At 42.2% G+C, this 27,790-nt stretch overlaps 2 protein-coding genes across 2 annotated transcripts in view; both read right to left on the reverse strand.

The window, feature by feature from the left end:
• The window catches only part of ZC2HC1B (zinc finger C2HC-type containing 1B), a 34,104-nt gene extending 31,695 nt beyond the window's left edge, over positions 1-2,409 (reverse strand). Inside the window, exons 1-2 of the mRNA XM_038762358.1 lie at positions 2,279-2,409; positions 653-714 (exon numbers count right to left, since the gene is read on the reverse strand). Coding sequence (XP_038618286.1) covers positions 653-714; positions 2,279-2,312 — 96 coding nt within the window. The 5' untranslated portion in view covers positions 2,313-2,409. The remainder of the gene's footprint in view (positions 1-652; positions 715-2,278) is intronic.
• Positions 2,410-3,498: 1,089 nt separating this feature from the next.
• On the reverse strand, positions 3,499-26,409 carry LTV1 (LTV1 ribosome biogenesis factor). Its single transcript, XM_038768671.1, has 11 exons — positions 26,332-26,409; positions 20,779-20,910; positions 18,262-18,435; positions 14,111-14,198; positions 7,966-8,110; positions 6,680-6,923; positions 5,523-5,650; positions 4,736-4,872; positions 4,362-4,414; positions 3,904-4,104; positions 3,499-3,791 (listed from the first exon to the last, which is right to left on the reverse strand). Exons 1-11 carry the CDS (start codon positions 26,332-26,334, stop codon positions 3,681-3,683), a joined length of 1,416 nt encoding a protein of 471 aa, XP_038624599.1. The 5' UTR covers positions 26,335-26,409; the 3' UTR covers positions 3,499-3,680.
• Between the last annotated feature and the right edge of the window lie 1,381 nt (positions 26,410-27,790).

Below are 27,790 nucleotides of genomic sequence, written 5' to 3' on the forward strand. Positions count from 1 at the left end.
GAAGCTCCCTGGGGACAGGGATTACATCTACCAACTCTACTGTATTGTACTTCCCAAGCACTTAGTACAATGCTGTGCACTAGGTAAGTGTTCAATAAATATCTTTGAATGGTTTGCTGTTCTTCCTTAGCCTAACCTTGAAATCTCTCTTGCTAAAATTGAAGTTCACTTCTTCATTGAGGGATGGAAAAGGTAGAGTCATTCAGTAGCTAACCTGGATGTTTTGGCTTATTATTTAGGTGACCAAACAATGCCCTCAGCTACTTTCCTTCTTTGAAAAATATTAAATAATGATTTTGATCACTTTATGGGTTCCCAGCCATAATTTAAAGGAAATCTCTGCCACAGCACTAAGTTAGTTTCATTGATCATCATCATCATCAATCGTATTTATTTAGTGCTTCCTGTGTGCAGAGCACTGTACTAAGTGCTTGGGAAGTACAAATTGGCAACATATAGAGACAGTCTCTACCCAACAGTGGGCTTACAGTCTAAAAGGGGGAGACAAAACTAGACATACTAACAAAATAAAATAAATTGATATTTCTCTCTTCCACAACTGCATTTCATCTTTGGCCTCGGCTCTCTCCACACTGCTTTCATAATTCACCTCATTTCAGTTAAACACATCCACAAAATGACTGTACTTTACCAGAACATCGGGTGCAAAACTTCTTCCACAGACTTCACAAGGAAGTAGGGCCTGATTGGCATCTGTATAAAATTAAAAATGTAGAATATTCACACAAAATTCCTTGGCACAAAGATGCTGAGAATGTTTGCAGTGATCCACAACACATTAACAATCCACAACTGTTGGAGTTGATTTTTTTTTCCACCTTTTTAGAAAGGGTTCTTTGTCAACTCACCTATTTTTCTTTTCTATTGTGAACAAATCATCTCACTGAGACAGTAAATTCCACATCTCTCAAGGAGCTGGAACAATTATTTCCTTTCCCATTTAAAAAAAATGTGTTCTGCCTTAGGGAATAAGCACAAAATACAGTGCATATAAAGCCCCAAATGTCTAAGACCTGTTTTTAAGTCCCCAGCTTTATAATAGTAATAATAATTATGGTATTTGTTAAGCATTTATTATGTGCCAGGCATTGTCCTAAGCACTGGGATAGTTACAAATTAGTTTGTACACAGTCTGTCCCACGTGGGGCTCACAGTCTCAATCCCCACTTTACAGATGAGGCGACAGGCACAGAGAAGTAAAGTGACTTGTCCAAGGTCACACAGCAGACCAGTGGCAGAATGAGGATTATAACCTATTACCTTCTAACTCGGAAGCCTATACTCTATGCACGTACATTATCTGCCATCAGCTCCCCAGTAAGTGCTGGCCTGTACTCCCCATTAGGTTAGACAAATCTTACAGTCCCCTAAACAGTTTGCTCTTCCCAGTGTCTGAATCAACAATACCCCAGCCCTTAGCACTTCCCTACATCAAATTTCCCTTTCCTTCAAAATTCAAAATTCTGCCTAACTCATATTGTCCTCTGAGAATGCCTCCTCATCGTTCATTCCTTGGAAAGAACTTTCCTTTTGTGTATGTGTCTGTGCAGCTTAAAGATATGAGTTCATAAGTACATCTTTGTGCTGCTTTTGCGTTTAGACAGTAAACTCCTTGAAGGCAGGAACTCATTAGTTCCTGCCAACTAACCACTCCATAGAAAACTCCCTTTTTTTTCTTGCTTTTTTCTTTGGTATTTATTTCTTCTGGTACTAAAGATATGTTTGAATCCATCACTCTCCAGGAATTTTGATTCCAAAAGTAGTAGTTCGAAGTTTTCACATTTTAAGAGTCTGCCTGCTAAACTAAATTACCACCTAAGAGACCAGAGGAAGACCAACAAGATGATGCTTATGGCATGTGAACAAGCTGACATCTGATCTCTACAAAACTTTATGTTAAGAAATCATCATTAGTCAAGCTAGCTGGCTCCCTAAATGCTTCTCAGGCTGAAACCATCTTTGATTTATAAGAATTTTACCATCTCCTAGTACATTGGCATGAATTATACACTTTAGCTCTAGTAAACCTAAAGTTTTCCAGTCCAGTTTTTTTTTTAAAGAGACAGATGATCATAACAAGACTACACTTTTGTCTCAAATATCAATAGTCCTAGTTAGTGAAACTCTCAGAATTGTTTCAGCTAGACTAACCGCAAAGTAATTTTAGCTGTGAAGTTGACTGATTAGATCTGGTAGCCAATGCTAAAATAACTCTGCACAAAACAAGAAAACATTTGCCTAAATATAAAATTCTCACCTGCCAAAACTGGCTTCTCAGTGTTCCCGCTCATTGTTCCCCTGGATGTATTTCAGTCCCAGCTTTAGTACAAAGTTCCAGACAACATGATGGTCACGGGCAAATGTCCAATACACCAGCTATAACTTGCTTGTCATAAGCTCGTCACTGGTTACCAAACAATCAACCATTGTGACACTACCCACTTGAAACAAAAGATTCCAACTAAACATGCTTAAACAAGATTCTCAGTCAGTAAATTTTGAAAACTTAGAAGGACCTGAAGATAGCAGCTTTATATTTTATGACACCTCCAAAAACAGGACTATTAATTTTTGTAACTATTAATAAACTATCCTGATATACTACAAGCTACTTAAATGTTCACCCATACCCATTATGCTGTACTCTTCCAAGTGCTTCGTTTAATATTCTGCACCAAATAAGTACCACCTATTGATTGGCTTTCACTAAGTTGGAGCTAGAACATCAAAGCCAAGGATTTTCTTGCTTGAATTTTATTATCTCCTCCTTCCCTTTTCCAACCACATCCCTCCACAACCCACTCCAAGTTACACAGGAATTGGCACACTGAAGCTTTCTCTGCTTATTTAACCTTTTTAGTCCTCATTAAAACTTACTCTTTTGAGCAGCAAGAGATACCTTTAGGTTTACTATTTGACCATCAACAGCAGTATTTATTAAGTACCTCTAGGGGTTCTCCCCCAAACTAGACCAAAATTCTGTCCTCATCAAACTGACCTCATTTAAGTCACTTTTATAGAGTAAAACTAAGTTTTTATATGATACCAAGGTAACAAATTTGAATAATAAAAAGTTAATCACAACCAAACTAAATTGGGCAAGCAGATCTTCCTAAAATAGCTAACCCCAGTGCTTCAAGTGAGATTAAAACAGGGAAGAACAGTTTAGATTTAACTCCTACAGGTCTGTAGGCTTTTTCGAAAAGGGACATGCATTTTACCTGATCCTAAACCACATAAACCCCTGATTAAGCTTCCATCCTAATTTAGATAATAGATTTATGAAAAAATCTGCTGGATTCAATGAAGATGCACTGCATTGAATTTCTGAGAATTGTGAGAAAACCACACCCTAAATCAAATACAGAAATACCTCTAAAATTTGATAGTGAAGGAATACCATTAATTTTATGAAATAAATGATAATAATCCAAAATTATGATTCACTTTCACTATAAATGAACAAGTCTATAAATCTCTCATGTTCTTTCATAAATCAAATTGATTTAATGAGAAAAGTTTACATGTGTTGGCAAAAAAGCAATTCAAACAACTGCCCCACATCTGGTAGAAGTCAGTTCTGCTTCTTCTGACTCCAGTCCAACTCAGAACACACTATGGAGTCCACAAAAGAACAGTTTGTTCTGAAGGTTCCACAATCATAGTTTGAGACCCTCAACATTCCTCTTTAGGTTGAGTAGCTCTTTTTCTTGCCTTCTTTTCTCCAGCTTGAAAGCTAGTTTGTTGGCTTTCTTCTCCACTCTGCGTTCCTGCACAAGAATTTACTACATGTTATTACAAATTACCTTCAGATTTACCACAAGTACCATCAATTCCCCCTTTTTCCTCAGGACACAGACATAAACTTGACAGTGTTTTTACCTTCCGTTCTTCTTTTATAGCTTGTTTCCTTGCTTTTCTATCTTCTTTGGTTTCATTTTTGGAACGTGGCTGTGTTGACACCCTTGGCAGATCACTGTCATTGATCATCTGCATGCGTTCCATTTGCTTGGCTGTAGGTCCTTTTGGTGGTAAGACATTCAGCGGAATTCCTGTTTTAGAGGAGAGCTGAATTTCTTTGGGCTAAGATAGAAACAACATGTTAGGCTGAAGTTTTCGATCCCTTCTCCCTACCTCTCACTTTCAAAAATAATAGCTTATTGATACCACAATGTTGTAAAGGAATATTTTAACAATAGATGAGCAATTCATCTTTACCCACCACCTTCCTGGGTAAGGACTGTGCCTCTCCCCCAACACTTAGTACACAGTACACAGGAAGCGCTCAATAAATACCACTGATTCATTGATCATATAGCAAAGGGCACACTAGGGCCTACCTTTGGAGGACACTTGATAAGCTGAGGGTGATTATACAGATTTGAGTAAGTGCCTAAGGAAAAAGAAAAATACCAACGGTCAGCAGGTTGTATTTTCAATAAAATTCGACAGTTGATGAATCTGTCCTTTTGTTAGGATACTGGTGGAATGGAGAAAAGGCATTCTCATAATATCCCACGATTTGTTTAGCTTGCACAAAATCAGGCTGTGTTTTAGCAATGTGCAAATTTGGTGCCCTTCTCTAGCTCAGTGCTCAAAGACAAAATTTAAAAGCAGAATCCTTCTGTTTACTAGAGCAGAGTCTAAGGCAACCAAGTAATGAGAACAGGATATATTCAATAAATATCTTAACACTCAACCAAAGGATACTTACTGAAAATAGATTCACAATCCCATTTCTCTTTGGGCGCCTCAATAACTACTGTCACAATCTCTTCCTCCTCAGTCTCTTCCTTCTCCATTGACCCATTCTGGTCTTCAAGAGGCTCTAGAGTATCCAACTTTACACAGCTATGGAGGTTTTACAGACAGAAGAAAAAAAGCCACACACGTCAATGAAGTTCATGTCCATAATGTGCTGAGATTACAATAAAAGAAAATCTATGGAAGAACAAATCATTCACAAGTCCTCTGGTCCCTATGCCTGGTTAGGTCCTGCTTTCTCCCGGTGATGCTCCTCCCCTCCAATGGATTTCTGGCCAACCATGGCAACCTCAGGCTATCCAAGGAGTTGGTATGGCTGCCAGGGATTATTATCTTGTTGGCTGCTGACAAAATCTATTTTGTGACCAACTGAACTGGAGACAAGATCCTGAAGACATGGAACCTTATATGAATGCACTCTGGCTAATCTCTACTTCCAAAATAAATTGGAGGAAAGCAGTAAAAAAAGGTAGTGACCACATTCCCCCTTCCCTTTCTCAACTCCTGTTAAAGGAAAGGGCAATGACAGAGGGGTGGGTAGCAGATGGGTTTTAAAATATCATTCTCATGAGAGTTACAAAGGCAACTCGGTACCCACGGAGACAAAGTTAACAACATAATGAACGAACCAACCAAACTTGTGGACTTGGGTTTCTGAGACTACCCAGTCCTATATAAATCTATCTGTCACGTTTGGGTTGACAAGAAATGTCTGAGTAGAAGGAGAGGCAACATACTTTTTTGCTTTCTCCTTGTAGTAGTCATTTAAGACTTCCTGTAGCCGGACACTGTCAGCATGAATGAAGCCTTCTAATTCTGCATTATCCAGGGCTCCAATCTCATCATCGTCAAACTGCTCAAAGAACTGAAAATGGAGATACAGCAAAACAGATCATGAATACTGACATCAAAGTCACTAAGAGCCGCCTACTCGCTGAACAGACTCTTTCTGTGTGGATATTTTTCATAGTTGTTAGTCTTTTATAAATGCAGAGTAATTTGCTTGTTTTCTCATGGGCAGTTTTGAAGCATTTTTTATATTTATAATGCAGATTCCTCTAACAATTAGACGCTTAAAAGAATCCATTAGGAACAAGACATTTTTAATTTCTCTAGCATGCGGCAAACTCATACAAAATAGATGTGAAGACTGAGTACTGATCCCTCAACCTCGAGATATTTTACTAGAAGAATATCTAGCTCCATTGAAGCAGGGAAAGCAACTCCAAAGGTTTTAATGGCTGTGGACACCTTGGGCAAAACACAATTTCTCTGTGCCTCAGTTATCTTATCTGTAAAATGGGGACTAATACTATGAGCTCCACTTGGAACATGAACTGATTCCACCTGATTAGTTTATATCTACCCCAGTGTTTAGTACAGTGCCAGGGCTCATAGTAAGTACTTAACATCTTCGATCACTTTATGTTCTATAGGGGCTGCACAAATTACCACACTGCCTGAAATGCATTACTAAATCACTGGCAAGGAAATCAGAAGGTAACTCAAATAATTGGATTTTTGCCAAATCACACTAGTTGTCTTATCCCATCTGAGTTTTGGCTCATCCAGGGGAGTGATCTCATCTTATGCTTCTTTTGTGTGTCATTTAGGCATTTAGAATGGTCTTCTACAGTCAATAAATACTGATAACGAGGATAAAATGGGTCTCAACCCCTGAAGCCTTTTTTTTGCCCCTGATTGCTGATTTTCTAAAGAGGTCTAAAAGCTCTCTTTTGGAACTGGAACTCAATGAGCTGGCCAGAGGAGGAATTTAGTGAGCAGCAGGAACACCTTCACTTTCTTCATGAAACTCCCCAGGGGCTACACCTGACTGGGATAAGGGGAGGGGAAAAGAGAGGGTTTCAGAATTCCAAGAATTTTGCCACCTGACCTTCTCAAACCTATCATCCAGGAGTGTGAGTTGTTCATTTCTTCTCATGACTGAAGAAGTCATGGAGTACTCTGTGAAGCGACTTTTTGTTTCTTCTTCCAAAAACAAGAGCTCTTCCATATTTCCATAAGCTTTTCCCTGAGCAGATGCGTCTTCATCTGACAAAGGACCCTCGGAGTCATATTCCTCTTCGTCGCTTCCACTCTCAACATCTTCCCACTCACTGTCATCTTCAAGTCTTGAGCTGTAGAAAAAGTGCCGGGCCGGCTATAGTTAAACAAGATTTTACGTGTAATCCATCGGCATTTATTGAGTGCTTACTGTGTCAGAGCACTGTATTACGTGCTTGGGAGAGTACAAAAAGAGTTGGTAGACATGATCTCTTCCCACCAGGAGCTTACAGAGATCCCTCTTCTTTTTAGTAGTGTTCTCCGTTTCTTGTTCAGAGCAAGAAGCTAAAAAATGCTGCCTAACGTTTCCACCACGAATGGTGATGTTGACTATTCTTGCGCTTGTCCTCTCCTGCCTTGACTACTGCATCTGCCTCTTTGCAGACCTCCCCGCCTCCTGTCCCTCCCCATTCCAGTCTACACTTCACTCTGATGCCCGGATCATTCTTTAGAAAAGGTCAGTCTGTTTCTCCCACTCCTCATGAACCTCCAATGGATGCCCATCCACCTCTGCAGCAAACAGAAACTCCTTAAAAGCACTCAATCAACTTGCCTCTCCTACCTCACCTCACCCATCTCCTATTACAGCCCAGGCTGCACATGTCGCTCCTCTAGTGCCACCTTACTCACTTTGCAATCTCATCATCAACCCCTTTCCCATGTCTTCCCCCTAGTCTGGAACTCCCTCCTGCTTCATATACGCTAGACCACCACCTCTTCACCTTCAAAGCATTATTAAAGTCACATCTCCTCCAAGAGGCCTTCCCTGATTAAGCCCTTTTCTCCAGCTCCCTCTCCCTTCTGCATCATTTCTGTACTTTGCACTTGGATTTTTGGCCTTTGGACATTTAATATATGTCCCACCTGCAACCCCCCACCCCCCCACTCCGCATTATTTTTTAAATTACATATTACACATTATTTATTTATTTTAATACCTGTCTCCCCTCGCTAGACAGTAAGCTCGTTGTGGGCCAGGAATGTGTGTGTCAATTCTGATGTACTGTACTCTTCCAAATGCTTAGTACAGTACTGTGCACATAGTAAGTGCTCAAAAACTATCACAGATTGATTGCTATTCACAGGAGTTCTCCCCCAGAAGTCAGCCCCACATACCAACTACCCTCAACCTCCTGCCTTCCTCCTGCTGGGTCATTGGCCTGCAGGATGAAATCATCTTCAAGCAGATTGTCTGGATTATTAAAGTCAAAGTCATCATCAAGAGCCGCGACAATATCAGGGTCAAAATCCAACCGAGGACCTAGGAGTAGAGGGGAAAAAAAAACAAGCAAAAAAGGAAATGATTCCAAGGTGTTCTGTAAAACAACTGCCTGACCGACCCAACTGCAAAAACATGACCAAATACTAATCTTTATTACTGAGATTAAAGCTTTACACTATCAAGTTGAGAATTGCTTCATTCCGTTGAACATGAGAGAAGCAGCATGGCCTAGGGGAAAGAGCACGGGCCTGGTAGAGGACCTGGGATAAATTCCTGGCTCTGCCACTTGTCTGCTTTGTGAGCTTGGGCACATCACAACTTCTCTGTGTCTCAGTTGCCCTATCTGTAAAATGGGAATTAAATCCTACTCCCTCCTACTTAGACTGTGAGCCCCATATGGGACAGAGTCCTTGTCCAACCTGGTTGTCTTGTGTCTACCCCAGTGCTTAAAACAGTGCTTGGCACCTAGTAAGCGCTTAACAAGTACCATAATTAATTAACGTGAGGCAGAAGCAGCATGGCTCAGTGGCCAGAGCATAGTAGGATTGTTACTATTATTATAGCAATAATAATAACGGTAGTTGCTAAGCGCTTCTGTGTCAAACATTGATCTAGGCACTGAGGTAGATACAAGTAAATCAAGTTGAACACAGTCCCTGTCCCACATGGGGCTCCTAGTCTAAGTAGACGAGAATAGGAATTAATGCCCATTTCACAGGCGTGGCATAGAGAAGTTAAACAACACAAGGTGCCCAAGGTGTCACAGCAGGTAAGTGCCGGAGCCAGGATTGGAACTCAGGTCCTCTGACTCCCAGCCCCTTGCTCTTTCCAAGAGGCCTTTCTGCTTCCCACAACTCAGGGTTCACAGTAACAGCCTGCCTCCAGATGGCAGGCCCTTAGACACACCCGACTCCATCCAGCCATCTCCATCCAGCATCCCTAGACAGAACCAAATACCGCTCTATTCCAACTATGAGGCAAATACGAGGTAATGACTATAGGCAGGTTGAAAGCACAAACCACTTCATATTGGCAAAGTGGTGGTCTCTTTTTGGTGTAGAAGCATTATCACCAATGATTTGGGCTTTACTGTTTAAATTATTAATTGTATAACTATGAATTGCCAGCTCCCAATATTACAAATTCAGACTCTCCCTTCTGCCTTCAAATTCCTTCTAACACTTCTTAAGAGAAAATACATAGGCTAATGTTCCCATGCAACAACATACCCAATTAACAATACAAGTGCTAGATCTTAAAACATGGCATAAAGCAAATAAAAGCAGATAAATGAAAGATGTACAGAGATACACCTAAATGGAGTGAGTGAGCAGGGCTGGGTGAGGTTTATCTGTGAAGGTTTCATGGGGGTGTGGGACTTTAATAGAGATTAAGGCTAAACAGTACATTTCAAGTGGAAGGAATGGCGATTTGAATAAATTAGGCGCAGTTCACCTAGGAAAAACAGCTGGTTCAGCTAGCAATGGGGGAAAAATTCCTTTGGCTGGTGAAGATTTTAGTGAGCTGACAGATTGTGTGAAGTATTTTTAGGCAACTCTAAAGTTTAAGGATTGTCTAATGAAATCTTTTTCTTTTACAATATCTAAATTTGGCTGCCTGAAAAAGTTTCTTCAGGGGTTTATAGGAAAAACAAGTTCTTTCTTCCCTTTGAAACTAAAGCCACAGAAAGACTTCTGATCTCTTCACTCCCCACAGTTATACCAGGCTCCATTTGGGCTCTCTACCCAAACAAAGCCACACCCTCAGCTCTTGACTCTGTACCCTCTGCCACCCTCACACCACTATCCCCCAAAACCAGAACCATCTCCACAGTAGAAGCAGTGCAGTCGCGTGGCCTGGTGGAAAAAGCACGGGCCTTGGAGACAGAGGAACAAAACTGGGTTTTAATTCTGACTCAATCACTTGCCTGCTGTCTGACCTTGGGAAAGTAACAACTCCGTGTATTGAATGCTCACTTTCTGTTCTCCCTCCTAACTAGACCAAGCCCTATGAGGGACATGGACGGTGTATGACATGATAAGTACAGTGCTTACTACAGTGTGTGGAACATAGTATGTGACTGATTGAGTGCTTTCTGTGTACATAGCAGTGTGGCCTAATGGATAGAGCGTGAGCCCAGGTGATTTGGGTTCTAATCCCAGCTCCACCACATTTCTGCCATGTGATTTTCGGCAAGTCACTGAACTTCTCTGTGTTTCAGTTACCTTATCTATAAATGGGAGTTGAATCCTCTTTCCTCCGACTAGGACAGGGACTGTGTCCAACCTGATTGGCTTGTGTCTACCCCAGCGCTTAGAACACTGCTTGACACACAGTATGCGCTTAAATACCATTAAAAAAAATCAAAGAGACTCTACGCCATCCAGTTTTTTGAGCCTGCCTTCGGCACTGTGGCCTGCCATCTTTTCCAACAAACATCATCTGACCTGAGTTCCTCTCCTGGTTCTCCTCCCATCTTTCTAGTTCCTCCTTCTCGGTCTCTTTTGCCAGCCTCTCCTCTATCTCCCACTCCCATCTGTGGGTGTCCCTTTAGGCTCGAGGCTCTCCTCTGAGGTCACCTTCTAATTTAAATTTACACTTACCTCCTTGGGGAGCTCATCTGCTCTGACCGCTTCAGCTACCACCTCTACCGAGGTGACTTCCCATTCTTACTAGCCCTGATGCAAACTTGAATCGCCTCCTGCCTTCAAGATACAGATGTCCTGCCAGTACCTCTACCTCAACATGTTCAGCTCATCTTCCCTTCCAAATTCTCTCCTCCATCTAGCTTTGCCAGCAGTGCTGACTACATCATCAGTCTTCCCATCTCTCAAGCTCGCAATCTTGACATAGTATTTAACTCCTCTCTCTCTTTCAATGTCTATATTCAATCAGGCCCCACATCCCATCGGTTCTTCCTTTACAACATTTCTGGAATCTGCTCCTTTCAACATCATCATCAGTGGTATTTTTTGAGTGCTTACTATGTGCAGAGCAATCAATCAATCAATGGTATTCACTGAGCACTTACTATGGGCAAATCACTTTACTAAAGCCTTAGTAGAGTGCACTATAACAGAATTAGCAGATACACTCCCTGCCCATAATGAGTTTACAGCATAGAGATGAGCTTACAGTCAAGGGCATTAATTAATTAATTCATTCGTATTTATTGAGGGCTTACTGTGTGCAAAGCACTGTACTAAGCTCTTGGGGGAGTATAACACAAAAAAGTTGGCAGACACATTCCCTGTCCACAACTTTCTTATCCATCCAAATTCCCAGACTAAGCCCCTCCTTTTCCCTGCTCCCCTTCCCCTTCCCATTGATCCAACTTGCTCCCTTTGCTCTACCACCCTCCCCCACATAGCACTTGTGTATGTGTACATATTTATAATTCTATTTATTTAATGATGTGAATATATCAATCAATAGTATTTAATGAGCACTTACTGTGTGCAGAGCACTGTACTAAGCGCTTGGGTAGAACAAGTTGGCAATATATAGAGACGGTCCCTACCCAACAGTGGGCTCACAGTCTAGAAGATCTATAATTCTATTTATTTATATTGATGCTATTGATGCCTGTTTGCTTGTTTTGATGCCTGTTTCCCCTCTTCTAGACTGTGAGCCGGTTGTGGGCACGGATTATCTCTATTTGTTGCTGAACTGTACTTTCCAAGTGCTCAGTACAGTGCTCTGAACACAGTAAGAGTAAGAGCTCAATAAACACGATCGAATGAATAACACCAGGTCGGTCATATTGCTACTCAACTAGTGCATCAGCCTCCTCATAAATCTCCCTGCCTCCAGTCTCTCCCCTTTCCAGTACATACTTCACTCTGCTTCCCAGATCACTTGTTTTGCCCATTGTTTTGAACCTGGAACTCCTCCTTCAATTAAATTCACTCACGTTTATTAAGTACTTACTGTGTGCAAAACACTGTACTAAGCACTTGGGAGAGTACAATATTACAGTAAACAAACACATTCCCTGCCCACAAGGAGCTTACAGTCTAGAGGAGATGGACATTAATAGAAATTACAGCAATTCACATCCAGTAGACCGCTGCTCTCTGTCTTCAAAATGCTTCTGAAGTCAAATTTTCTCCAGCAAGCTTTCCTTTATTAATCTCTTATCTCCTCACCTTATTTCCCCAACTAGGCACTTGGGCAACCATACCATGCCCACAGCACTCATGCACATTCTATACAATGATACTCTATTGAGTATAAAGAAGTGTGGCCTAGTGGAAAGACCATGGGGCTGGGAGTCAGAGGATCTGGGCTCTAATCCTGGACTGTGCCATTTGCCTGCTGTATGACCTAGAGCAAGTCACTAATTTCTCTGTGCTTCAATTTCCTCAACTGAAAATGAGGTTTAAAAAACTTGTTCATTCATTCATTCAATCGTATTTGAGTGCTTACTGTGTGCAGAGCACTGTACTAAGCGTTTGGGAAGTACAAGCTGGCAACATATAGAGACGGTCCCTACCCAACAACGGGCTCACAGTCTAGATTCTCCCTCTTTGAAGGGTGTGTAAATTTAGTTCTTCAGAACTGCATGGAACAAAAGGATGTTGCAGACATACACGAGTCATCATTAAATCTAGTTTTAGATTATTCCCACAAACCTTAAAATAGGTAGAATTTAACTCATCCTTTCTTGGTGTTGATTGGAAGTTTTTTTGTGTTTGAAGGCTATGAGCCTCACGTGGGACAACGTAATTACCTGGTATCTACTCCAGTGCTTAGAACAGTGCTTGGCACATAGTAAGCCAATAAATACCATCATTCTTATTATTATTAAGTAGGTGGGCACATAAGAGCAGTCAGTCAATTGTATTTATTGAGTATTTCTTCAGTGGAGATCAATCAATGGTGTTTGAGCACTTACTATGCACAGAGCACTAAGCTCTTGGGAGAGTAGAGTACAACAGAGTTGGTAGACACTTTACCTACTCACAACAAGCTTAGTCTAGGGGTGGGGAGAGGGGAGACATCCATTAATATAAAGAAATTACAGACATGTACATAAGTGCTGTGGGGCTGAGGGAGGAGTGAATAAAAGGTGCAAATCCAAGTGCAAGGGTGATGCAGAATACGGGGACGAGGGAATTGGTCCCGATTTGCTTGGATCCACCTCGCCGCTTAGTACAGTGCCTGGCACATAGTAAGCACTTAAAAAATACCACAATTACTATTATTATTATTTAGAAGAGGAAATGAAAGCCTAGTTGGGGAAGGCCTCTTGGAGGAGATATGATTTTAATAGGGTTTTGAAGGTGGGGAGACTGATCATCTGTTGGATATGAAGAGGGAAGGTGTTCCAGGCCAGTGGCAAAATCAATTATTACATTATTAAATGGTTATTAAATGGAATAACAACCAGAGGCAGCATGTCCTAGTGAAAAAGAGCATGGGCCTGGGAGTCAGAGGACCTAGGTTCTAATCCGGGCTCTGCCCCTTGTCTGCTGTATGACCTTGGGCAAATCACTTCACTTCTCTACACAGCAGCTGTATATATGTATATATGTTTGTACATATTTATTACTTTATTTATTTATTTATTTATTTTACTTGCACCTATCTATTCTATTTATTTTATTTTGTTAGTATATTTGGTTTTGTTCTCTGTCTCCCCCTTCTAGACTGTGAGCCCACTGTTGGGTAGGGACTGTTTCTATATGTCGCCAGCCTGTACTTCCCAAGCGCTTAGTACAGTGCTCTGCACACAGTAAGCGCTCAATAAATACAATTGATTGATTGATTGATTGATTGATTCTCTATGCCTCAGTTACCTTATCTATAGCACGGGGATTAAGACTGTGAGCCCCATAGGGGACTGGGACTGGGACTGTGCCCAACGTGATTAGCTTGTATCTACCCCCAGCACTTAAAACAGTGCCAGGCACAAAGTAAGGGCTTAACAAATACCATTAAAAATAAACAAACACAACTGACACTCCATATCACCTTGCCCTAGCAAAACTACAAAACATTTCTCTTAGGCAACAAGTAAAACAAAATCCACAGTACCTGAAACGGGAGCTGCTTTATTTAAAAGTCCCACATCTTCCTCAAATGCAGACGCAAACACTGATGAAGGCAAGTTAATTCTGGGGTTCTAGAAAAAGTGACATGTTTAGCTTTCTACCATTATTCTATATAAAAATTAGTTTTCATAATTTTCATAACGCCATTATTCTTGGAAACAAAGACTTGGACAATTATGACCTATAGGGATAGAGGGCGAATGCGACACTACATTCACTTCGAGTCATCTATGACCTCTTACCTGATAGAATTAAAAACACAGATAGCTTGAGGTGATACAGGAAAGAAAACACTGCATCCTCAGACTGGATTTCCACAGTAGTCATTTTCTACAGGGGAGACCACCCAAACCAAATTAAGAATAGGGAAACAGTGAGGCCTAATGGCCTGGGAGTCAGAGAACCTGGGTTTTAAACCAGGCTCTGCCACGTACCTGCTGTGTGACCTTGGGAAAGCCACTTAATTTCTCTGTGCCTCAGTTTCCTCATCTGCAAAATGGCGATATTTTTTATGGTACTTGTTAAGCACTTACCCTATGCCAAGCACTTTTGTAAGTGCTAGTGTAGATACGAGTTAATCAAGTTGAACACAGTTCCTGTTCCATGGTCTAAGCAGGAGGGAGTAGGATTGACTCCCCACTTTACAGATGAGGCAAACAAGGTACTGGAAAGTTAAGAGGCTTGCCCAAGCTCACAGAGGAGGCAAGTACTGGTGCCATGATTAGATCACACATCCTCTGATTCCCAGGCCCGTGCTCTTTCCACAAGGCCTTGCTGCTTCTCAATACCTTTTCTCCCTCCTACTTAGACTGTGAGCCCTAGATGGGACCTGATTATCTTGTATCACCCTAGCACTTAGTACAGTGCTTGATACATAGTACGCACTTAAATACCAATTATTATTATTGTTAAGATGGGAAAGCCTCTGGCCTCTCCAATTTTTTTAAAAAAAGTCAGAATCAAATTAGGAGCAGTCTTTAAATGCAGTAAACCCCCTCATTCAGCAATGTTATAGCATTGGATATACAGTCAGTTCTCCCATAGCACATATTTTCATCATGCCATAAGGATAGAGTGTGGCTGGAGAATCAGGGAACGTGCTTCTAACATGCATCCAGGTGGACAGAACATGATTCGATGACCCAGGTTGTGCACATACGCACTTGGGTCAAAGCGGGCATAACACAATGTGGGTTTTCTTTAATGCCTGGGTTATCAGAGAATTGACTGGACTGTGGGTTAAGAAAGGCTCTCCCCTAGTGCGGGATCCAGTAATGTGGGATGATCTTCAGGATTACTTGTGGTATACCCACATCCCAGTGTCCCCTTGTGACCTAATTTTCTGAGTTGAGGGAAGACTGTTTAGCGGGCCTCCAGGACAGTCAGGATGTCTGGGTAGCTTTTCGGACCCCTTTCATTCATTCAATCAATCATATTTATTGAGCGCTTACTGTGTGCAAAGCACTGTGGCACTGTACTAAGCACTGGGGAGAGAACAATAGACACATTCCTGCCCATAACAGGCTCATAGTCTAGAGGAAATGACAGACATTAATATAATTAAATAAAGTAAATAGATAAATAAATTATGGATATATACATATGTGCTGTGGGGTTGGGAGGAGGATGAATGAAGGAGCAAGTAAGAGAAGCACAGAAGGGAGTGGGAAAAGAGGAGAGGAGAATTTAGGTAAGGGTTCTTGGAGGAGATGTACCTTTGAGAAGGTTTTGAAGTTGGGGAGAGCAATTATCTGATATATGGCCCCTGGTAGAGGGCCACAAAGATCAGAATCAGGACCCACCTGCCTTTTCCACCTCAGCTATGAACAAAGACAGAGGAAGCGGGGCAATGGGATTCTGTCCCACCTGAAATCACATCTTCTCCAGGAGACCTTTCCCAATTAGTTTCCATCCAACTACTTCAGCACTCTGGTGCCAACTAAGCACTTCAATAGCTACAGCCTTCCATAGCCCTTATGTACATGGTTTACATGCCCTATTACTTAAGCTCTAACTTATGTACATGTTCCCCTCTCTTTCCCCCTTCTTACTGTAATTTACTTTAGGGTTTGTCTCCCCCACAAGACTGTAAGCTCCTTGTGGGCAGGGATCGTGTCTAACAACACTATTGATTTGTACTCTCCCAAAATCATTCATTCAATCAATCATTTATTGAGCACTGTGCTAAGCACTTGGAAGAGTACGATAGAATAATTACCAGACACATTCCCTGCCCACAACAAGCTTACAGTCTAGAGGGATCACCACTATCAACCATAATGACGGGCTGACTAAAGCCTGTGATAGTACTACTTCAGTTCAATAAAATCAGACCCCTATTGAAATGTGTTGCGTTTTGAATTTTGGAAAATGGCTCTATTGATCAATTAACTTCATTTACTGAGCACCTACTGCGTGCAGAGCACTGAACTAAGCACTTGGGAGACTACAATAGTGACAAGTCCCAATCCCTGCCCACAAAGGGTCTGCAATCAAGGGGGAGAAACAGACATTTAAGTAAATTACTGTTAGGAACAGTAGTAGAGCATACAAGAAATGGATGAAAGTACTATGAGGAGTGTGAGGACCAAGTGCTTAGGTGGCACAGAAGGGCTTAAGTGACAGTTGGGCGGATAGAAAGTGATCAGATAAGTGATTAATCTGGGAAGACTTCCTGGAGATGTGCTTTCAGGAAGACTTCGAAGATGGGGAGAGCCGCTGTGTGTAGCAAACGGGGAGGAAGTTCCAGCAGGTGAGTACTGTGAGCAAGAGGAAGGCAACGAGAGAGATGAGACTGAGGCAGTGAGAGTAGGTAAGCTTGTAAGGAACGGAGATGGCGAACTGGGGTGTAGTGGAAGGAGGGAGGGACAGAGCTGATGGAGTGCCTTAAAGACAATGGTCATGAGTTTCTGCTTGATCCTCAAAAATCTCCAGTGGCTACCAATCAACCTATGCATCAGGCAAAAACTCCTCACCCTCGGCTTCAAGGCTCTCAATCACCTCGCCCCCTCCTACCTCACCTTCCTTCTCTCCTTCTACAGCCCAGCCTGCACCCTCCGATCCTCTGCCACTAATCTCCTCACCATGCCTCGTTCTCACCTGTCCCGCCGTCGACCCCCAGCCCACATCATCCCCCTGGCCTGGAATGCCCTCCCTCCCAACATCTGCCAAGCTAGCTCTCTTCCTCCCTTCAAGGCCTTACTGAGAGCTCACCTCCTCCAGGAGGCCTTCCCAGACTGAGCCCCCTCCTTCTCACCCTCCCCATTCCCCCGCCTTACCTCCTTCCCTCCCCACAGCACCTGTATATATGTTTGTACGTATTTATTACTCTATTTATTTGTACGTTTATTCTATTTATTTTATTTTGTTAATGTTTCATTTTGTTCTTTGTCTCCCCCTTCTAGACTGTGAGCCCACCCACTGTTGGGTAGGGACCGTCTCTATATGTTGCCAACCTGTACTTCCCAAGCGCTTAGTACAGTGCTCTGCACACAGTAAGCGCTCAATTAATATGATTGAATGAATGAATGAATATGGACAGGGATGGGAAACCACTGAAGGTTTCTGCGAGTGGGGAGATGTGTAAAGCACATTTTAGAAAAATGATCCAGGCAGCAGAATTTAGTACACACTGGAGAAACTGAAGGCAGGGATATCTGGCAGAGGCTGATGCAGCAGTCAAGGGGGACACGACAAGTGCCTGGAATCCCAACATAGCGACCATCTGAAGAGCGTGGAATACACAGATACTGAAGATGTTGTCGTTTTTTTTCCATTTCTGTCCCAAGACTTGGTACAGTGCTCTGCACACAGTAAGTGCCCAATACGCACGGATGATTAATTTTACAAAATGTCTCTGCTACTCATTGTAGAAAGAAACAAAAAGGACTGCATTTTAAAATAGTGCAAGAAAATCAGAGGCAATGAGATAAGTTCAATTTGCACACTTCTCCTAGAGTATAAAAGACTTGAGTACCCTGCCAGTCAGGAACTAAATTGGTCTGCAGCATGCAGGACCTGAGAACACTTCCATGGCATTACATTTGAAGTGTCGCTTCCTCTCTTTGACAAATACGACTCTCAGAAGCAATTAAATTAATGCCAAGAATGATCAAAAATGTTTCAAATCCTTACTGGAAGCGGCAGAGTTTCTTCTAGCTCATCATTCCTGTCTTGGAGACTAAATGCCTGTGATGGGACAAGCTCTGAGGGCCCAGAGGCTTCCTTCAAGTGCTGCAGATAGTCATAGTCATCATCAAAGAACACGCCGTACTTCCTCTGTTCGGCTCTCCTTTCTTCTAGCTCAGCCTTGAATTGTTTAAAAAAAAAAAAGTGGATTAGTAAACACGACAGGCACCCGATTTTGCAGTCTTCTGATTAGTACTAAAATGCACATAACCCGGAGGTCAGGGCTACCCCTAGACACTTCTTTGAATAGAGCAGAGGACTCAAAGGCACCAGAAACCATGGCAGATCAACCAGACCTCCAGGCCAACGAACACCCTGTGCAGGGCAGACCTCCCCGTTTCACCCAAAGCCACTCTTCAATTTTGAGACTGCTGAGAGGAGGGGCAGCCGTGGCACCCCTTGACCTGGTCTCACCGAGTGTCTCCTCTCCTCCTTCCCACCCCCTCTCTCCATGTCCTCCTTTCCTTTCAAGAACCTCTGACTCCTCACCCCCATCCCTTGCCTCCCCTCCCAGCATCCTCCTTCAGGCTCCACTCCCACAGAACAATACTGCTATAGCTTATGGAATCCCCAATCCTCCATGAGCCACTTCCCCTTCCTCCTCACCATCACAGAGACTAGGTTCTCACCTGAAGACACTGTCTCTCCAGATTTCTCTCTCTCCTCTTCTCTCTGGCTCAGAGGGAAAAATGGTGGAGTCTACCTCACCCCACAGTGTTGCTTTCACTCCATTTCAGACCCTCTGTCCCTCTCTTTCTTTTAATTCCACATCATCCATCTCTCCCAATCTCTATGGCTACTAGCTGCCGTTAACTCCCATCATCCCGGCCCCCTCTACATTTCTCTCTGATTTTAATACTTTTCTCACCTTCTGCTCTCACTTCCTGCTCCCATTCTAATACTTGGGGCTTTAAACTCCATGTTGATGAGTCCATTGCCCCAACCCAGTCACCCACATCCTCCCTCCTCTCCTCCTCCACGGACCGCTCCCTCACTTCTTCTCAAAACACTCACTGGCATGGATGCACTCTTGATCTAACCATCTCCCAGGCCTCACCCCTGACTTCACTGACCCTTTCTTACCACTTTGTAATCACAACTTTCTAACCTTCCACCTCTGCCACACTCCCTGCCCCTTAAATTTGGTCCTCACCCTGCACCATGACTTCCATATTCTGGATCCATTTAACCTATCCCTGGCCACTGCACCTTTCCTGGGCTCCCAGGCCTCAGCCACTTTCTCCATCAACTTCGACCCCTCTCCCCCTTTATCTCTCTGTTGTTCTCACATCCAAGCAAATCAACAATATTTACTGAGTACTTTATTCTGTGCCCAGCACTGTACTAAGCTCCAGTGAGAGTATAATAGTTAGTAGACTCAATCCCTGCCTTCGAGGAGCTTGTAATATAGAAGGGGGGACAGACATAAAAATATATTAGAGGTGAGGGAAAGCACACCACGCAGAAAAGCAGCATGGCATAGTGGATAAAGCACGGACTGGGGAGTCAGAAGGTCATGGGTTCTAATCTCTGCTCTGCCACTGTCTGCAATGTGACCTTGGGCAAGTCACTTCACTGGGCCTCAATTACCTCATCTGTAAAATGTAAAAGAGACTGTGTCCAACCCAATTTGCATATACCTACCCCAGAGCTTACTACAGTACCTCGCACATAGTAAGCACTTAAATACCATGATTATTATTATTATTACTTGATTTTTGAGATTTATACATACATGTTATCATCAGGGCAGGGTGAGCACCCAAGTACCTAGAGGGATCACTGCCACAGTCCCCTTCTTCTGTTCCTGAGCCCAAGCAGCTGAACACAGCTGGCAAAAATCTACACGTTGGGCCAACTTCTCCCACTATTAATTCATTCTCCCATACTTAAACTCAACTTTGGTTTTTGCTTGACAACTCTGTTATTCCTCCTTCACTGGCACACACCCACAATCCCCACCAGCTCTTCCAAACCTTCCGATGTTCTCCTGAAGCACACCTCCTCATCACTACCCCCGCCGCAACTCCTGAAGACTTGGCCAACAACTTTGTTACTAAAACAAAAGCCATCAGGCATTAACTTCCCCAAATCTCCTCCTCATCGCCCCTTCAACACTCTTCTGTTTCCTGATCTATCTCCTGTTTCCCATGGAAATTTCTCACTTACTGTTTATAAATCCAACCCCTCAGTGGCTTCCTCTCTCATCGTCTCAAGCCAGCCCTAGTAGAAAGACGGAAACTTAAACACTTCATACTTTTGGCCTTGGCAGCCATAGGGGATCAATTAGAGCAAAATGTCAATTCCACAGGAGGGCTTTTTAAGTTTTGTTAGATTATTAAAAAAACCAGAAATCCACCCTCGTCTCCAAAAAATGATCCAACATGGCACATGGTTCACTGAAAAAATGGGAAACCCGTAGCAAACTACCCAGAGAATGGTAATGAACAATCCCCACCATACCTTCTGTGCAGGCAGAAGAACTCTTTGGGGTGCAGTGTCATCAGCTGCTAAAGGGTCCCTTTGACTCCGATGCACGAGGTGAAAAGACACAGCTTTCTTCTTGTCTATGAAAGGCTTCTTCTTCTTGTGAGGCTTTAAAAGAAACACATTTATTTTAAACCTAAAAAAATCAAACCAAAGCTACATATTGCTGATGGCAGAATTGAGGGCCCCCCAATAAGTACGTGGAAGTGAAGAAGATGCTCTGAAATCTGCAGTGGACACTTGATATGACAATAGGGGTTTTGCAATTGTAACATTTCTGGAAGTGCTTTAGGGCACCTGAATACAAATGACAACATTTTTATTCCATTATGTTTTCCAAGCCCATGTGCACTTGACAAAGGGTTGGGATAAAGTCTATTAATCAAGCATATTTATTGAGCACCAACTGTATACAGAGTACAAAAGAATTGTAGATATGATCCCTGCCCTCAGGGATCTTACATCCTGGGGAAGAGGTAGATACTAAATTACAGGTAGGAGGAAGCATTGAAGTATAAAGACACGTGGGGGTGGGGAAAGGGTGTTCCCAAGTGCTTAGGCGATGTGGAAGTGCTTCTCTGTGACTCAGTTACTTCACCTGTAAAATGGGGATTATGACTGTGAAACCTATGTGAGACAGGGACTGTGTCAACCCTGGTTATTTTGTATCTGCCCCAGCACTTAGTACAGTGCCTAGCATATAGTAAGCACTTAAATGCCATAATAACGTGCTTAAGTGGTAGCTGGGGAGGGCATGGGGTGGAGAGATGACAGTCTAATTCTATTACACTTTTCTCACCATTATTTGCTCTGCAGAACTGATGCTCAATAAATGTTATAGATTGAGCTTGTCTCTACACTGTAAACTTGCTATGGGCAGGGAACATGTCCACTAATTCTGTTGTACTGTGCTCTCCCAAGCACTTGGTATGGTGCTCTGCACATAGTAAGTGCTCAATAGATACAGTTGATTGATTGATTAAATTAATGGAGAAATCTAGGTTTGGCAAGGTCAGATGATGTACCCAGAGCCCACATATTCTCCAATCACGGCAGGTCAGAGGGAATGGTTGGGGAAATAGATAGAATGAAATGTATACTTTCCCTTCCTAAACCTAGAATTTTGTTGCAAATAGAGAAGAGAAGTTTGGGGATGAGGAGATTGTTAAGCGCTTACTATGCACCAACACTGTTCTAAGCACTGGGGTAGATACAAGTTAGTCATGTTGGACACGGTCCCTGTCCCACATAATAATAATAATTATTATCATGGTATTTGCTTTGCACACAGTAAGTGCTCAATAAATACAACCGAATGAATGAATCTGTTAATAATAATAATGATGATAGCATTTATTAAGCGCTTACTATGTGCAAAGCACTGTTCTAAGCACTGGGGGGTTACAAGGTGATCAGGTTGTCCCACGGGGGGCTCACAGCCTTCATCCCCATTTTACAGATGAGGGAACTGAGGCCCAGAGAAGTTAAGTGACTTGCCCAAAGTCACACAGCTGACAGTTGGTGGAGCCGGGATTTGAACCCATGACCTCTGACTCCAAAGCCCGGGCTCTTTCCACTGAGCCACGCTGCTTAGCATTGTTCTAAGCACTGGGTAATCAGATTGTCCCATATGGGGCTCAAAGTCTTCATCCCTATTTTACAGTTGAGGTAACTGAGGCACAGAGAAATTAAATGACTTGCCCAAGGTCACACCGCAGATCAGTGGTGGAGCTGGGATTATAGCTTTGACAGTTTGGGAAGCTCTGCCCTTTCCCCCAAAGGGTAAAGCTCCTGAGACACTAATTGGGGAAGCAGTATGGCATACTAGAGCCTGGGCCAGAGAGTCAGAAGGTCATGGGTTCTAATCCCACCTCGGCCACTTGCCCACAGTGTGGCCTTGGATAAGTCACTTCACTTCTCTATGCTTCAATTACCTCATCTGTAAAATGGGGACTGAGACGGTGAGCCCCACGTGGGACAGGGACTGTGTCCAATCCGATTTGCTTGTATTTGCCCCAGCGCTTAGTACAGTGATTAGAATAATAATAATGATGGCATTTGTTAAGCGCTTACTATGTGCAAAGCACTGTTCTGAGCGCTGGGAAGCAGCGTGGCTCAGTGGAAAGAACCCGGGCTTGGGAGTGAGAGGTTGTGGGTTCTAATCCTAGCTCTGCCCCTTGTCAGCTGTGTGACTCTGGGCAAGTCACTTCACTTCTCTGTGCCTCAGTTACCACATCTGTAATATGGGGATGGAGGCTGTGAGCCCCACATGGGACAGCCTGATTACCTTGTATCCCCCCCGTATTGAGAACAGTGCCCAGTGCTGAGAACAGTGCTTTGCACACAGTAAGCACTTAATGAATGCTAGCATTATTATTGTTACCCCTGCACTTAGAACAGTGCTTGGCACACAGTAAGCGCTTAAAAAATACCATCATTATTATTATTATTTTTACAGTGTCTGACACATAGCAAGAGCCTAACAAATACCACAATTATTATTATCAGTGTCCGGCACATAGTAAGAGCTTAACAAATACCATCATCATTATTATTATTATTACTACAGTGTCTGGCACACAGTAAGCGCTTAATAAACACCATAATTATTATTATTATTATTATTATTATTACAGTGTCTGGCACATAGTAGGCGCTTAACATATACCATCATTATTATTACAGTGTCTGGCACATAGTAAGCGCTTAACAAATACCATCATTATTATTATTATTATTATTACAGTGTCTGGCACATAATAAGCACTTAGCAAATCCATCATTATTATTAGTGTCTGGCACATAATAAGTGCTTAACAAATACCATCATCATTATTATTATTATTAGTGTCTGGCACATAGTAAGCGCTTAACAAATACCATTATTATTATTATTATTACAGTGTCTGGCACATAATAAGCACTTAGCAAATCCATCATTATTATTAGTGTCTGGCACATAGTAAGTGCTTAACAAATACCATCATCATTATTATTATTATTATTATTAGTGTCTGGCACATAGCAAGCGCTTAACAAATACCATCATTATTATTATTAATGTCTGGCATATAGTAAGAGCTTACACAAATACCATCATTATTATTATTACTGTCTGGCACATAGTAAGTGCTTAACAAATACCATTATTATTATTATTATTACAGTGTCTGGCACATAATAAGCACATAGCAAATCCATCATTATTATTAGTGTCTGGCACACAGGAAGCACTTAACAAATGCCATCATCGTTATTATTATTATTATGAGTGGCACATAGTAAGCGCTTAACAAATACCATTATTATTATTATTAGTGTCTGGAACATAGTAAGTGCTTAACAAATACCATCACCATTATTATTATTATTATTAGTGTCTGGCACATAGTAAGCGCTTAACAAATACCATCATTATTATTATTAATGTCTGGCATATAGTAAGAGCTTAACAAATACCATCATTATTATTATTAGTGTCTGGCACATAGTAAGTGCTTAACAAATACAATCATTATTATTATTATTATTGTTAGTGTCTGGCACATAGTAAGCGCTTAACAAATACCATCATCATCATTATTATTATTATTATTAGTGTCTGGCACATAGTAAGCACTTAGCAAACACCATCATCATTATTATTAATGTCTGGCATATAGTAAGAGTTTAACAAATACCATCACTGTTATTATTAGTGTCTGGCACATAGTAAGTGCTTAACAAATACCATCATTATTATTATTATTAATGTCTGGCACATAGTAAGCGCTTAACAAATATCATCATCATCATTATTATTATTATTATTAGTGTCTGGCACATAGTAAGTGCTTGGCAAATACCATCATCATCGTTATTAATGTCTGGCATATAGGAAGAGCTTAACAAATACCATCATTATTATTATTAGTGTCTGGTACATGGTAAGTGCTTAACAAATACCATCATTATTATTATTATTAGTGTCTGGCACATAGTAAGTGCTTAACAAATACCATCATTATTATAATTATTATTAGTGTCTGGCACAGAGTAAGCACTTAGCAAACACCATCATCATTATTATTAATGTCTGGCATATAGTAAGAGCTTAACAAATACCATCATTGTTATTATTAGTGTCTGGCACATAGTAAGCGCTTAACAAATACCATCATTATTATAATTATTATTAGTGTCTGGCACAGTGTAAGCACTTAGCAAACACCATCATCATTATTATTAATGTCTGGCATATAGTAAGAGCTTAACAAATACCATCATTGTTATTATTAGTGTCTGGCACATAGTAAGCGCTTAACAAATACCATCATCATTATTATTATTAGTGTCTGGCACATAGTAAGCGCTTAACAAATACCATCATTATTATAATTATTATTAGTGCCTGGCACGGAGTAAGCGCTTAGCAAACACCATCATCATTATTATTACTGTATGGTATATAGTAAGAGCTTAACAAATACCATCATTGTTATTATTAGTGTCTGGCACATAGTAAGCGCTTAACAAATACCATTATTATTATTATTATTAATGTCTGGCACATAGTAAGAGCATAATAAACACCACCGTCATTCTGGTCATTATTGTTATTATAATTACAGCGTGACTCAGTGAAAAGAGGCCGGGCTTTGGAGTCAGAGGTCATGGATTCAAGTGTGCCCTTGGGCAATCAATCAATCGTATTTATTGAGCGCTTACTGTGTGCAGAGCACTGTACTAAGCGCTTGGGAAGTACAAACTGGCAACATATAGAGACAGTCCCTACCCAACAGTGGGCTCACAGTCTAAAAGGGGGAGACAAAACCAAACATACTAACAAAATAAAATAAATAGAATAGATATGTACAAGTAAAATAAATAGAGTAATAAATATGTACAAACATATATACATATATACAGGTGCTGTGGGGAAGGCACTTCACTTCTCTGGGCCTCAGTTCCCTCATCTGTAAAATGGGGATTAAGACCGTGAGCCCCCTGTGGGACAACCTGATCACGTTGTAACCTTCCCAGCGCCTAGAACAGTGCTTCGCACGTAGTAAGCGCTTAATAAGTGCCATTATTATTATTATGACTACTAATGGAGCCGGAGAGGGGCCCGGCCCGCTCCCCCACGTGCGCCTCCCTTCCGTCTCAACCAGTGTCACCGATCAGGCCGACTTGTGCTTCCCAAGCGCTTAGTACAGTGCTCTGCACACACTATTTATTTATTTTACTTATACATATCTATTCTATTTATTTTATTTTGTTAGTATGTTTGGTTTTGTTGTCTGTCTCCCCCTTCTAGACTGTGAGCCCACTGTTGGGTAGGGACTGTCTCTAGATGTTGCCAATTTGTACTTCCCAAGCGCTTAGTACAGTGCTCTGCACAGAGTAAGCGCTCAATAAATACGATTGATGATGATGATGAGTAAGCGCTCAATAAATACGATTGATTGATTGATTGATCAAGCGGTTCCCGGGCGCAGAGCCCTGTGATAAGCGCTCGTGTGCCCGGCCCGAGGCCTGCGGGGTCCTCACCATGCTGCTGCTGCTGCTGCCGCGGCCTGCGGGGGGCGCTCCGGAGCACAAGAGGGGGAAACCAGCGACCGCACCGGGCCTTGCCACCGCCTACTTCCGGGGGGAGACTCCGCCCCCTCCCGGGCGCGCGCACGCCCCTTACGTCATCACGTCGAGCGGGCGGGCCAGCCTGAGGCGGCCGCTCCACCCCTTCCGTTCGGGACGCGCAGCCTGCCTCAATAAGACGCCATGTTGCACTTTCCAAGCGCTTAGTCCAGTGCTCAGCACACAGTAATTGCTCAATAAACACGATGGAATGAATGAATGAATGAATGAAATGACTCCACTGGGCCTCAATTCCCTGAATAAGTCGCCATATTGAGGCCCTACTGAGAGCTCACCTCCTCCTAGAAGCCTTCCCAGACTGAGCCCCTTCCTTCCGCTCCCCCTCGTCCCCCTCTCCATCCCCCCCATCTTACCTCCTTCCCTTCCCCACAGCACCTGTATATATGTTTGTACATATTTATTACTCCATTTATTTATTTTACTTGTACATATCTATTTTATTTTGTTAGTATGTTTGGTTTTGTTCTCTGTCTCCCCCTTTTAGACTGTGAGCCCACTGTTGGGTAGGGACTGTCTCTATATGATGCCAATTTGTACTTCCCAAGCGCTTAGTACAGTGCTCTGCACACAGTAAACAATAAATACAATTGATGTTACTGCACTTTCCAAGCGCTTAGTCCGGTGCTCTGCACACAGTAATTGCTCAATAAACACAATGGAATGAATGAATGAATGGAATGACTCCACTGGGCCTCAGTTCCCTCAATAAGACGCCATATTGCACTTTCCAAGCTCTTAGTCCAGTGCTCTGCACACAGTAATTGCTCAATAAACACGACGGAATGAATGAATGAATGAATGAAATGACTTCACTGGGCCTCAGTTCCCTCAATAAGAAGCCATAATGCACTTTCCAAGCGCTTAGTCCGGTGCTCTGCACACAGTAATTGCTCAGTAAACACAACGGAATGACTGAATGAAATGACTTTACTGGGCCTCAGTTCCCTCAATAAGAAGCCATATTGCACTTTCCAAGCGCTTAGTCCAGTGCTCTGCACACAGTAATTGCTCAATAAACACGACGGAATGACTGAATGAATGAAATCACTTTACTGGGCCTCAGTTCCCTCAATAAGACGCCGTATTGCACTTTCCAAGCGCTTAGTCCAGTGCTCTGCACACAGTAATCGCTCAATAAACACGACGGAATGACTGACTGAATGAAATGACTTTACTGGGCCTCAGTTCCCTCAATAAGAAGCCATATTGCACTTTCCAAGCGCTTAGTCCAGTGCTCTGCACACAGTAATTGCTCAATAAACACGACGGAATGACTGAATGAATGAAATCACTTTACTGGGCCTCAGTTCCCTCAATAAGAAGCCATATTGCACTTTCCAAGCGCTTAGTCCAG

The sequence above is a fragment of the Tachyglossus aculeatus genome, chromosome 2 (genome assembly GCF_015852505.1).
Source record: "Tachyglossus aculeatus isolate mTacAcu1 chromosome 2, mTacAcu1.pri, whole genome shotgun sequence".
NCBI lineage: Eukaryota > Metazoa > Chordata > Mammalia > Monotremata > Tachyglossidae > Tachyglossus > Tachyglossus aculeatus.

Bases quoted from the DNA above. Each gene is read 5' to 3' on its own strand.
- LTV1 (XM_038768671.1), bottom strand. The intron at 14,199-18,261 runs GTAAGGATTTGA...CACTTTTTCTAG, and splicing joins AAGAAACTCTGCCGCTTCCA to AACCCCAGAATTAACTTGCC. The intron at 4,415-4,735 runs GTAAGTATCCTT...CTTTTTCCTTAG, and splicing joins GGATTGTGAATCTATTTTCA to GCACTTACTCAAATCTGTAT.